Genomic DNA, 13,334 nt, shown 5'->3' on the forward strand with positions numbered 1-13,334 from the left:
ATCAAAATTAAAAAACTTTGAAAATTCACATTTTTCCTATAACTAAATTTGTGCTAGCTCAAACTAAACTTGGTAAATGTTATCCAAATATTAAAATAATTCATTTTATTTAGTGTTTTCTATGCACAATCCAAAATTAGAAATTTTGGAATGTGACAGTCTGGAAGGCGGTCTTGTGTTCATCCCCTGCCTACAGCAAAATCTAGTGGAATCTGGCTCTCAAATCCAGCTTGGTGAACCAACTTGCATGATTCAATTCGTCCAGGAGCTAATCAATGACATGAATCGGATACTTGTTGGCCCATAGGATCACCGGCACGGGTGAGTCGATCACTCACCAGTATTGCCGACCATGACTATCGTTATCCGACCACACCCTATGGCTAGAGGTAGAAGAAGGGAGGGAGAACAGAGCACACACACATCACAAGCACTAGCGTTGGTCGAAGCTCTATATATGAGATAGCAAAACTGAACTCGCTCCCTTTTCTGAGTTGCAGTGGCAAACTATATATACAACTCTATCCATCTAGTCCTAGTATAGCTGTCATGCTGCTACAGTGACTAGATATGATAACAGGACTGACTCAGGCGCCTGCTCCTACTGTGGCTATAGTACGACAGGTGAGCCATTCGGCGTCTGCCCCTGCTGTGGCTACAATACCATAGCATGGTACCTTTTCGGCGCCGCCTTCCCTTATCATGTGTTCACACAAGGAAGCAGTAGATTATTCAACCATTCTTCCCCTAATCCTACTACTAACCCTTCACCCCCTCCATGCTGATCATCTCATTCAGCTCCGTGAACCGAAGACAACCGAGCAACTTGGTGAGGATGTCCGCGAGTTTCAGACCAGTTTCGATGACCTTGATGACGATCTGCCCTCCATCGACACAGTCCTTGAGGAAGTAGAACTTCACATCGATGTGCTTACTCTGGTCGTGGAGAACTGGATTCTTTGCGAAGGTGATGGTGGGCTGGTTATCCACCATGAGTCCTGGTGGGTAAGCTTCCACACTAGTCAGCTCGCCTAGCAGCTAGCATAGCTACACAACTTGGCACGCCGCTGTGGTCGCCGCCACATACTCTGCCTCGCACGTAGACAGCGCCACCACCTTTTGTTTTAGCAACATCCATGAGATTGGAGCCGACCCGAGGAAAACAAACACGCCAGAGGTGCTCCACCGTCCGTCGATATCCCTCACCATGGCTGCATCGCTAAACATAGTGAGCTGCAGCCTACTTCCACCGATCTTGGGGAAGACGATCCCCTAATCTGTTGTCTCCTTGATGTAGCACAGTAGCCGCTTCACTGTAGCCCAGTGATCCTCTCTGGGATCCTCCATGAAGCGGCTGACGTAGCCCACGGCGAACGCAATGTCCGACCTCATGTGGACTAGATAGCGTAGACCACCAACGATGCTCCTGTAGAGTGTTGCATCTACCTTCGCCATGGTACTGGCCTTCATCAGCTTCAGTTGCTCCTCCATCGGAGTCACGCATGGCTTGCACTCAGCCATGCCATTCTGCTCCAACAGCTTCAAGCGCCTCCTTCCCCTGTATCACCTCGATGCTAAGGTAGTAGGAGAGTGTGCTGAGATTGCTCATTTGAAAACAAGCCACCATCTCACACTTGAAGCTATTGATGTCCTCTGCACGCACACCGATTATGATCAAGTCATCCATATACACGTCAACGATGAGCTCCTCCTTCCCCTGTCGCCACGTGTAGAGTGCGTGCTCAGTTGCACACCTCGTGAACCTAAGCTCACCCGGCGTGGCATCAAGCTTTGTGTTCCATGCTCGTGGGGTCTACCGCAGCCCGTAGAGCACCTTATGTAGTCGGAGCACCTTGTGCTCTGCTTCCTTGACGGTGAAACCCGGAGGTTGTCTGACGAAGACCGTTTCCACCAGCTCGCCATTGAGGAAGGTCGATTTTACATCTAGCTGATGGACGCGCCAATCCTTTGCTACTGCTAAGGCCAGTAGCAGTCGGATGAACTCCATGTGCACTACCGATGCAAAGACTTCCTCGAAGTCGATGCCCTCATGCTAGACAAAGCCTCGGGCGACGAGGCGCACCTTGTGCTTGATAATGGTGTTGTGCCCATCCCGCTTGACCTTGTACACCCACTTCAAGCTGATTGGACGACATCCTAGAGATGGATCGATGAGCTCCCAAGTCTCATTTTCCTTGATCGCCTTCATCTCCTCCAGCATCGCCCATCGCCAGTGTGTATCGTGCTCAACCAGCTCAAACATGGGTGGTTCCTCTACACTGACAAGAAGCAACTCTAGGTCATTGAGCAGCCTACCCGCTAGGCCTGAGGGCCCTATGCCACCGATGATGTTGTCCAGCCTGCGGAACCGCACCTTCTCACCTTCGTGGAAGGCATCCACAAACTCAGTGATGTCACTTGGAGGTGAGGCGAACTCAATCGGCATCGATGGAGTTCCCTGTTCTGCCGAAGTGGTCTACACAGCACCTAGAGTACTCGACACCCTAGCTGCAGTGCTCTGCACTACTCCTGAACCACTCGTCACCACTCCTAGAGTGGTTGACACCCCTCCTAGAGTGCTCAGCACCAGTCTTGTAGTGGTCGGCACCACTGCAAGACCCCTTGGCTCCACTACGGGAGTGTTTGGCACCCATCCTGGAGTGGTCGCCACCACTATAGGACCTCCTGGCTCCACTCCTGGAGTGCTTGACACCCCTCCCGGAGTGCCTGGCACCTCCCTAGGAGTGCTCGGTTCTATCGCTGGAGTGCTCAGCACCTCTTCTCCAGTGTCTCCACCATCGTGGATGACCAAGTGCTTGATGACAAAGGTGCTAGTGAAGCCACCAGCTTCCCTGGTGCTCGGACTATTCTAGTCCCAGGCCGCCTTCTCATCAAACACGACATCACGCGAGACAACCTTGCCTCCACATGGGTCATAGAGCTGGTACACCTTGGTACCTTTCACGTAGTCCAGGAACACCATCAGTGTGCTCCTGTCCTCCAGCTTGGTGAGGACCAGCTTCATCTTCCTGACGTGGTCGATGCAGTCGAATGTCCGGAGGAAGGACACGCTTGGCTTGCGCCCATACCAAGCTTCGAATGATGTCTTGCCCTTTAGGGCCTTGGTGGGCGCGCGGTTGAGGATGAACACTGCCATGGTCACCGCCTCACCCTAGAACCTTGTGGGCATGCTCTTGGCCTTCATCATGGATTGAGCCATGCCAACCACTGTCTGGTTCCACCGCTCCACCACGCCATTCTGTTGTGGCAAGTATGGCATGGTGTGGTGCCGTACCACACCCTGATCCACATAGTATGTAGTGAACTCCACTGAAGTGAATTCGCCACCGCGATTAGTCTTCAGCACACGCAGCTTCTTGTCGCTTTCCACCTCCATGCGCATCTTGAACTTCTTGATCGCCACCACTGCCTCGTCCTTGCTTGTCAGGAGTTGCAGCCACATGTAGTGACTGCAATCATCCATGAGCAGGAGGAAGTACCACCGACCACCGTTTGTGGCTGGCATGATTGGCCCATAGAGGTCATCGTGGATGAGCTCAAGTCCACCGTGCGAAACTTGGGAATGGAAGCCTCCTTAGCTTCTTGGCCAGGCAGCTGTCACACAGCTCGCCTCTGTGCTTGATGTAGGGTAGCCCTTGGACCATCTTCTCTAGCTGACCAAACACGTTGAAGCTGAGATGCCTGAACCGAGCATGCCACAGCCATGGCTCCTCGGTGTGCCTTGCCACCAGGCACACTAACTACTCTACCTTTAGGTCGAGCAGGTACAACTGGTTCTGGGACCTCTTTACCTTGGCAAGAAGTCGCTGGTCCCGGTCCTTGATAATAAGGACGCCGTCCTTGATAAGTACCTCGCTACCGTGCTCATCTAGCTGGCCAATGCAGATGATGCTTGAACGCAGCTATGGGATGTAATATACATCCATTAGTGTGCGGTGCTCGCCATTTTGGCACCTAAAGATGATGGTGCCACACCCTCAGATCGCAACCCTTGAGCCATCACCAAACTTCACCGTGCCGGTCACATCGTCATCGAGCTCTGAGAAGGCTGCCTTGGAGCCCATCATGTCGTTGCTGGCACCGGAGTCTAGATACCATCACTGCTCCTGCTCGCCGCCCACACGTCCGAGGTGGACTTGGGCATGTGGTTCATCGAGGTTGACAGCCTTCAGGGTCTTCCCAGGCCCTTTCACCGCCATCACCTCTCCCTTCTCTTTGGCCTCAATGTCATGCAGTGCATAGAACGTTGCCATCAGGATAGTAGCCTCATCATCATCATCAGCTTGTGCCAGATGAGCCTCAGCCTTCTTCTCCTACTTGTGATTTGGGCACTCCCTTGCCCAATGGCCCATCTTACCGCAACGCCGGTAGGCATTGGGCTCAACCTTCTTCTTCTTCTCCAAAGAAGCCTTGATGCGGCGCTTGCCATCACAACCACGGATGGAGGAGGCTACCCTAGAGTTCCTTCGGGCAACCCACTCCTCCTCTGTTAGCAGCAGCTTGCTACTGTCCTTCATTATTGTCGCATGCCCTAGGCGCTCATCCACCGCCTGCAGATGGTCTGTCACATCCTCAATGGTGAGGGTGGACAAGTCCAGCATCGTCTCTATGGAGAGAGCGATCTGAATGTACTTCACTGGCACAGAGTGGAGGTACTTGGAGACCACCTCCTCTTCGTCGATGGTGACACCGTGGCTCCTTAACTTGCTAATGAGTGTCTACAGGTGGAGGGAGAAGTCTTCCACCGATTCAACATCCTTAAACTTGAGTTTGGCGTACTCCTGCTTAAGAAACTTGGCTGTCACCTTCTTTGCGCGGTCGGAACCGACGCGCATCGCCACAATGGCCTCCCACGCCTCCTTAGCAGAGCTCTTTGCCCCCAACGGCTCCTTGTACTCTATTGGTACAGCAGCGAGGATAGCCTCCAATGCTGACATGTCATCTTCTTCATTGTCGATGCCCTTACCAATAGCATTTTAGAGCCGTCAGGCTCTGAGCTTGACCTTTATGGTCACCGACCACTCTCCATAGTTGGTGCCGGTCAGCATCGGCCAATTGGTGCCGCTAACCTCCCACACCATGCGCACAATGACCTCCTATCATGGCTGGGTAGCCACAGCAACTCTGTTGTTGTCGCCCATCTCCAAACCGTCCATCATTGCCAATAGTTAGTCTAGCGACGGTGCTTGTACGGCTCTGATACCACTTGTTGGCCCACAGGATCACCGGCACGGGTGAGTCAACCACTCACCAGTGTTGCCGACCACGACTATCATTGTTCAAACACACCCTATGACTAAAGGTAGAATAAGGGAGGGAGAACAGAGCACACACACACAGCACAAGCACCAGCATTGGTCGGAGCTCTACAGAGGAGATGGCAAAACTAAACCCGCTCCCTTTTCTAAGTTGCAGTGGCAAACTATATATACAACTCTATCCATCTAGTCCTAGTACAGCTGCCATGCTGCTATAGTGACTAGATATGACAGCAGGGCTGACTCTGGCGCCTACTCCTGCTGTGGCTACAGTGTGGTAGATGAGCCATTCGGCGCCTGCCCCTGCTGTGGCTACAGTATCATAGCAGGGTACCTTTTCAGCGTCGCCTTCCCTTGTCGTGTGTTCACACAAGGAAGCTGTAGATTATTCAACAATACTTGGACTTAATAGTCATAGAGTTCAGCTTCTTGAAATCAACGTAGAACTGATAGGAGAGATCTTTCTTCATCACTAATAGGACTGGTGAAGAGAACATGCTGCTACTTGCTTGAATAAGCCTGTGTGACAACATCTCTTGGACATCGTGTTAAAGCACATCCTTAAGAGCTGGAGGATAGCGATAAGGACGGATGTAGAAGGGTTGAGAACCAGGAATGAGTGGAATTGCATGGTTGCATTGACGAGAAGGTGGCAAGGAGTCTGGTTCTTGAAACAAGTCATTTAACTCATCAAGGAGGGACTATATTTCAGCAGGAATACCGGCAGATGTAGAAGCATCCTGTGTGTTTTCCAAACTACAGACTTGTAACAGCAACTTGCTCGGAGCTTCCACTGACTCTCATTGCAACAAAATGGTACTGCCATCATACGATATTTCCAACTGCTTGTGTTGCCAGTGTACTTGCATCAGGCTGAAGGATTCCAGCCAATCCATCCCAATAATCATGTCGAAGGCACTCAGTGGAAGAAATCGAAGATCAGAAGTGAAACTAAGTTGCCCAATAGACTGTTGAACAGCAAGTAGGGTAACTGCACTTGTGAGAGTACCACCACCAGCAATGGGAACTTGGCATGGAGACTGCTTAACAGACACCTGACTGAGCTGAGCTACCACAGACTCACTGATGAAAGATGTTGAACTGCCGGAATCTAGTAATATGTGCAATGGAATGCCCTGAACTGACCCTGAGAATTTATCAGTACGAGGAGCAAAACTGCTAGTAAGAGCGTACTGAGAAAGAGCCAGGAAAACCTAGGGTTCAGTATCTGCAGTGGCTATATCAGATGTGGATTCATCATCTTGAAGGAGATCCCACAATTCCTGAACAACGTGGAGCTGGACCTGAGGATTGCACTTGTGGTCCTTGCTCCATTATTCGCCGCACTTGTAGCAGAGCCCCATGGTGCGTCGATATGTCTTAACGACGGCCAACTTAGCATCAACGAACATAGTGGCTGGAGACTTTGTTGCCACAGCAGTGGCCGGCTGCTTGTCATTGCGTGGCGGGAGCGGCAGCGGCAACGACGTCTTGGGAATAAATTTGCTTGATGACATCCAATCAGTCCAGGATGGCACGCGAGACATCGACACAGCGGCCACCTCCTCCTACACCAAGGCCATAGAAATAGCAGCATCCAAGATTTTGGGTTTGGAAACAAGAATAATTGCTTTAAGCTCAGGCCGGAGTCCATCAACGAATCGCATAGTATAGAAGAGTGGATCGATGGTAGCAGAATAGGCCTTGAGCTGATCAACGAGTTTAGTGAAACACTCGACATAATCGTTGACGGTAGAGGTGTGTTTAATTTGGAAGAGCTGGCGTATGAAGGCCTCATGTTGGTCACGATCCAAACAATCATGGAGAGATTGAAAGAAGGTTGTCCATGTAGCGATGGCAGGTGTGTTATCGATGGACTCATACCAGCAAGCAGCGTTGCTTTCCAGATACATGGAAGCCACGCTGACCCACACAGACGGATCAACCGCGTTCATGTTGAAGTACTTCTCGCAATTGGAACGCCAGAGGTGGGGATTTTTCACCATTGAATTTGTTGAAGGGAAGTTTAGGAAGGCGACCAGCTGGATGATGGTGAAGGTTGTTTGGGGAAGGAGCTTGGAACATAGGGGGATGGAATGGTGGACGAGGTGGGATTGTGACCGGAGGTGGAGGACGATAAGGAAGGGGAGGAGGAGGACATGACAGGGCAGAGGAAGTACTGGTGAACTGTAAAGAAGTAGGCCGAGGGGGATCGGGAAGCTTACCTGACTGACCCAAATCCAACATCCCGGTGAGACGATGCAGCGCCATGCCCACTGGGCGATTCGATGGTCACGCCAGTCGTAGCTCATGCGGACGTCGCAGAGGGAGAAGCACCGACTTTGAGCCATTGAGGCTTGGTGTCGAACACCTTGCCTTCGTGCGCCTATGTTAGCTTCTTCACCTCAATCTTCAGATCATCGACCAACGCCTCGACCTCCGAGCGCCATGTTCCCAGATCCGTGGCCGCCACCTCCAAGGCGGTGACGTGATCGGCGCGCTCCAAGTTGGCGACACGCTTGTCGATGTTGGTGGCGAGGTCGGTGCAGGCTGTCTCCAGGGAGTTGAAGCGCTTGTCCACCGTGGCAGCGCGAGAGGAACGGGCACTGTCGAGGTCGGAGAAGCGGCGTGTCCTTTGCTCGTTGTGCTCGTTGAACCTCCGATTCAAGTCCTCCTTGGACTTCTGAATCTCCTCGAGGATCAACTTGAGGTTCGAATCCATGGCACCTAAGGTTCGACAGAATCGGGTGAAGTGGTCGTGGTGGATTTGGTGCGGGTCCAGCTCGTCTGGGGTTCACGCCGCCGATCACAACATCCTCGGCACGGACCTATGGGATCCCGCGAACCCACCGAAGTGAAGAACAAGGATCGATCAGCTGTCGGGGATTACGTTGCCGGATCGAGGCGGAGTGAACAGGGGGAGATGAGCAGGATCGAGGATGCGAGATCCTATACCAATTGTGAGCTGGGGAATGCTAGGCTAAGAGGAAGAACGAATCGAAGGAATTGAAGAACAGAAACGAAGAACAAGAGCGAAATAGCGATAAGTGCTTATAATACTGAGGAGTGCTTAGGAAAAAAATAAGGGGAATTTCTGTTGCATATCTGTCATGCTCTCTCTCTCGCCGGCTAGGACCATATACTACCTACGCCTCCTACTCGGAGCCAGCGAACTTCTTGTTGGGCCGACGTACACGGACCGGCCTGGCCTGCTCTCTTGGAGGCCCGCTTGGGATCCTTCCTGGTGCCACGCCATCGCCATCTTCAGGGGACCCATTCAGAGAAGCAGAGGTAGCGGTGCTGACACAGCTGCAGGAACGTGACATGTACGAGCACTGGTGCACCGGAGCACGACCCAACCGTACGTGACGCTGCGACGCTGCGTTGCCGCGACGGGAGACGGTTGTAGAGCGTCGTGACGACGCTGTGATGGTATAGCGCACGAGGGGATTACACGGCGTTTTGCCGTCCTAGGCTCCCGTCCCGGCCGTCCGCCGTGTCCTGCGAATCTGCTATACGCACCTTATATTGGATTTATTTTTGAGACATGCAATTAAGAGCCATGCTAGCACCTGAACGTCTCGCGTCCTGCTGGCTGGCTGCTCCTACCCGCGTGCTTCGCGTCCTGCGCCTGCTGTTGCTGCTGGGTCCGCGTGTGCTGGCATGCTGCGTCCCGAGCGTGCTGCTGCTGCGTCTGCCCGTGTGCTTCGCGCTCCGCGCTTGCTGCTGCTAGGTCTACATGTGCTGCTGTTGCGCCTACACGGGAGAGCATGTGCGTGGGCCTGACCAGCTGCATGCGAAAGAGAGGGTGGGAGCACAACGTGCGTACCCGTGTGCATGCTCTACTGTGGGGGACCAAGCCCGGTGGTGCGGGGGCGTCTTGTTCTGCGTTCATTGGGCGCTGGCCCGCTCTGGCACTCTCTATGCCCGCATACACTTTGACCAGGGAGTGCTCAATCATTTAGGTAATGACCGCCCATTGCGTGCACGTCCGACTATTGGAGCTGGCCCGCATGACAGAGGTAGGCAGCGCTAGATGGGTGCGTGCCCGCGAGTCAGAGCGCGTGGGGAGCAGCACCTGCAGCAACATACTAAAACCAAGTGAAACATATATGTATAACCACTGCAACTTATGCAACATTTAAATAAAGCACTTGCAACTTACGTCTGAAATAATAGGTGAAACATTTGGAACATACACTTATAATATACGTATATGGCCATTGCAACATATGCAACATCCAGATGAAAATATGCAACATCCAGATGAAACAGCTGAAACATTTAGAAAACACACTTGCAACATACGTGTATAGCCACTGCAACATATGCAATATCCAGATAAAACACTTGCAACATACATTTAAAATAGCTGAAACATTTGAAACATATACTTGCAACACACGTATATAGCCATTGCAACATATATAACACCAGATCTACTTTTGCAACATTCAGATGAAACATATGCAACATATGCTCATCTACTTGTTGCCGCCCAATGAAGGCTCGTTGACGCGTCCGCGGGGGAGCGCAGCACGAGGCATGTGTGGCGCACGATGCGTGGTATGGGCGGGGTGCGCGGCACGAGGCAGGTCCGACGTGAGGCGTAAGGCACAGGTCGCACGGTACAGGGGCGCATGGCACAAGGGCTCACGGCATGAGGCCGTTCCGTCTCGGTGGAAGCATCCAGATTTTGTTTTAATAATAGGCCGGTCAGAGCTGGTCCGCAAGCCCAGCAAAGGCGCACGTCCGGCCGGCCGAACAGATGCTCGGTAGAGAGCATTACCGTACAATTAAACATTTATATTATAGAAATAGAATAAAAAAAGTTGTATATAACTGAAATATAACTCGTTCAATTACGATAGAACATGACTTTATATAGTAGTAGTGACAAAAATGCAGAAGTAGTTCAATTTCACAGGAAACAATTTATTTTACAGATAAAATGCACAAACTGAAATTACCGCGTCCCAAAGATTCCTCAGGAACACGGAGGCGCAGCATGCCAGCAACGCCAACGCGGACAGCAGGCCCGTACGGGGAGTCGGGGCACAGGCGCAGAGGTGCTCCTCCAAGCGCCTCCAAGCGATGGAGACGAATTCTAAATGAAAGGAATTCGAATTGCTGGCGCTTCCAGATTCGAAAGGTAATTCTTTCCAAAAAAAAAATCAAAAGGGAATTCAAATTTGAATCCTCCAACGGCCCCACAATCCACGAGAAATTTGAAATCCCAACGCCTTCGCCACCGCAACCACGCCGCGAGGCACCACAGTAGCGACTTCACTTTCCCCGCGCCGCATCCCACCCAGGGAGACTAGGGTTTTACTGGCCTCATTTCTCCCTCTTCTCCTGCCGCCCAGCTCCTCTCTCTTCGGTGGCGCCGCGGCGATCAAGTGCGAAACGGGCCTAACCGACGAATCGACTATGGGCGGCGAGAAGGAAATCTTTGATATCTTCGACCTCAACGCTCCCTCCCCATGGCCGCTGCAGGTAACCCCCGCTCGATCCATCGACACTTACAATAGGAGCTGGCCCATTGCGTGCATGTCTGACTATAGGAGCTGGCCCGCATGACAGAGGTAGGCAGCGCTAGATGAGTGCGTGCCCGCGAGTCGGAGCGCGTGGGGAGAAGCACCTGCTGCAACATACTAAAACTAGGTGAAACAATTGAAACATATGTTTGCAACATATGTGTATAACCACTGCACCATATGCAATATTTAGATAAAACATTTGCAACTTACGTCTGAAATAATAGGTGAAATATTTGGAACATACACTTACAATATACGTGTATGGCCATTGCAACATATGCAACATCCAGATGAAACAGCTGAAACATTTAGAAAACACACTTGCAACATATGTGTATAGCCACTACAACATATGCAATATCCAGATAAAATACTTGCAACATACATTTAAAACAGCTGAAACATTTGAAACATATACTTGCAACATCCAGATGAAACATATGCAACATAAGCTCATCTACTTGCTGCCGCCCAATGAAGGCTCATTGATGCGTCCGCGGGGGAGCGCAGCACGAGGCGTGGGTGGCGCACGACGCGAGGTATGGCGGGGTGCGCGGCACGAGGCGGGTCCGGCGCGAGGCGTAAGGCGCAGGGGCACACGGCACAGGGGCGCACGGCACGAGGCGGTTCCGTCTCGGTGGAAGCATCCAGATTTTGTTTTAATAATAGGCCGGTCAGAGCTGGTCCGCAAGCCCAGCAAAGGCGCGCGTCCGGCCGAACAGATGCTCGGTAGAGAGTATTACCGTATAATTAAACGTTTATATTATACAAATAGAATAAAAAAAGTTGTATATAACTGAAATATAACTCGTTCAATTACGATAGAACATGACTTTATATAGTAGTAGTGACAAAAATGCAGAAGTAGTTCAATTTCACATGAATCAATTTATTTTACAGATAAAATGCACAAACTGAAATTACCGCGTCCCAAACATTCCTCAGGAACACGGAGGCGCAGCATGCCAGCAACCGCCAACGCGGACAGCAGGCCCGTATGGGGAGTCGGGGACACAGGCGCAGAGGTGCTCCTCCAAGCGCTGGAGACGAATTCTAAATGAAACGAATTCGAATTGCTGGCGCTTCCAGATTCGAAAAGGTAATTCTTTCCAAAAAAAAAAATCGAAAGGGAATTCAAATTTGAATCCTCCAACGGCCCCACAATCCACGAGAAATTTGAAATCCAGCGTCTTCGCCACCACAACCACGCCGCGAGGCACCACAGTAGCGACTTCACTTGCCCGGGCCGCATCCCACCCAGGGAGACTAGGGTTTTACTGGCCTCATTTCTCCTTCTTCTCCTGCCGCCCAGCTCCTCTCTCTTCGGTGGCGCCGCAGCGATCAAGTGCAAAACGGGCCTAACCGACGAATCGACTATGGGCGGCGAGAAGGAAATCTTTGATATCTTCGACATCAACGCCTCCCTCCCCATGGCCGCTGCAGGTAACCCCCGCTCGATCCATCGACACTGTATCGCATATGCTCGCCCTTGAGTTCGCGCCTAATCGATCCGCGTTGTATTTGTGGTTGCCTGTAGTCCTCAGCGCCGAGGACCGCGCCGGCCTTGTCGATGCCCTTAAGGTACGCCGGTTTGGGATTTGGGTTATAGGCTTGTGTAATTTCCTTGCATGCATTTTGTTCATGTGTCGTCTGATTCGGTCACAGGATAAGCCCTTGCATGCCTTTTGTTCAATGTGTTGTCTGATTCGGTTGCAGGGTAAGCTGCAGAGCCTAGCGGGCCAGCACGCCGATGTGCTAGAGACGCTTTCGCCCAATGTTACGAAGCGTGTTGAGTTTTTGAGAGAGATCCAGACTGTTCCCTTCGCTTTCTGCCTCTATACAAATCTGATATAAACTCTTTGAGCTGACATAACTACTTATGAACATCATCTGAATGTGGTAGCCTTTTTCAGATTTTGCTTATTTCCTCTGATTGTCTTTTAGAATGAACTGATGATACACAATTCCCTTATTTAAAATGTTAGCTGAGTAACCTGAGTGTCGTCGTGGCTCTTTGAGGCTATATATGAAGGACTACAATTTGTTGATTCGATGGATTGAACAGACTGTTGAATTAGAACTTAGACTAACAACTAACAGGATCTTATCTTAGCCTAAACATGATCACTAACTAAATCTTATGTGAAAATTAATCTGATACTAACTAGAATTTGTAGATGCCATCTGATTGCCTCCGTAGACGTAGAAGAGTTGATGTAGATGAAGTATATTTTAGTCGTCATCAGATTGAGGATTGATGCTCCTAGTTGGTGAAAAACGCGATGTAGATCTACAACATTATCTGGATGTCGGTAGACGGCCTTCCTAAACTCTCCAGCGCCTAATCGATCGGTTATGTGAATAGTCACGTGGATTAGAGAGATTGTGATACCAGGGGCGCCTCTCTTATTTATAATCGCGCTGTGGGTCAGGGGGCCGAACCCCTGGAATTTTAAGGGTTGCCGCCGATCACGACAGTTCTTATTTAGTTATAAATAAATGACGAGTGGATGGA

At 51.0% G+C, this 13,334-nt stretch overlaps 1 protein-coding gene across 1 annotated transcript; it reads left to right on the plus strand.

Moving 5' to 3' along the window:
* The first annotated feature begins 12,015 nt into the window (after positions 1 to 12,015).
* On the plus strand, positions 12,016 to 12,769 carry LOC136486734 (nucleosome assembly protein 1;1-like). The gene is made up of 3 exons (XM_066483703.1): positions 12,016 to 12,262; positions 12,357 to 12,400; positions 12,536 to 12,769. The coding sequence occupies exons 1-3, from the start codon at positions 12,196 to 12,198 to the stop codon at positions 12,671 to 12,673; spliced, it is 249 nt and encodes an 82-aa protein (XP_066339800.1). The 5' UTR covers positions 12,016 to 12,195; the 3' UTR covers positions 12,674 to 12,769.
* Positions 12,770 to 13,334: the final 565 nt, after the last annotated feature.

Source organism: Miscanthus floridulus, chromosome 10 (genome assembly GCF_019320115.1).
Source record: "Miscanthus floridulus cultivar M001 chromosome 10, ASM1932011v1, whole genome shotgun sequence".
NCBI lineage: Eukaryota > Viridiplantae > Streptophyta > Magnoliopsida > Poales > Poaceae > Miscanthus > Miscanthus floridulus.

Excerpts from the sequence above, each read along its gene's own strand:
- LOC136486734 (XM_066483703.1), top strand. The coding sequence starts at position 12,196 with ATGGGCGGCGAGAAGGAAATCTTTGATATCTTCGACATCAACGCCTCC. Across the intron at positions 12,263-12,356 it reads CCTCCCCATGGCCGCTGCAG|TCCTCAGCGCCGAGGACCGC; the intron begins GTAACCCCCGCT and ends GGTTGCCTGTAG. Across the intron at positions 12,401-12,535 it reads GCCTTGTCGATGCCCTTAAG|GGTAAGCTGCAGAGCCTAGC; the intron begins GTACGCCGGTTT and ends ATTCGGTTGCAG.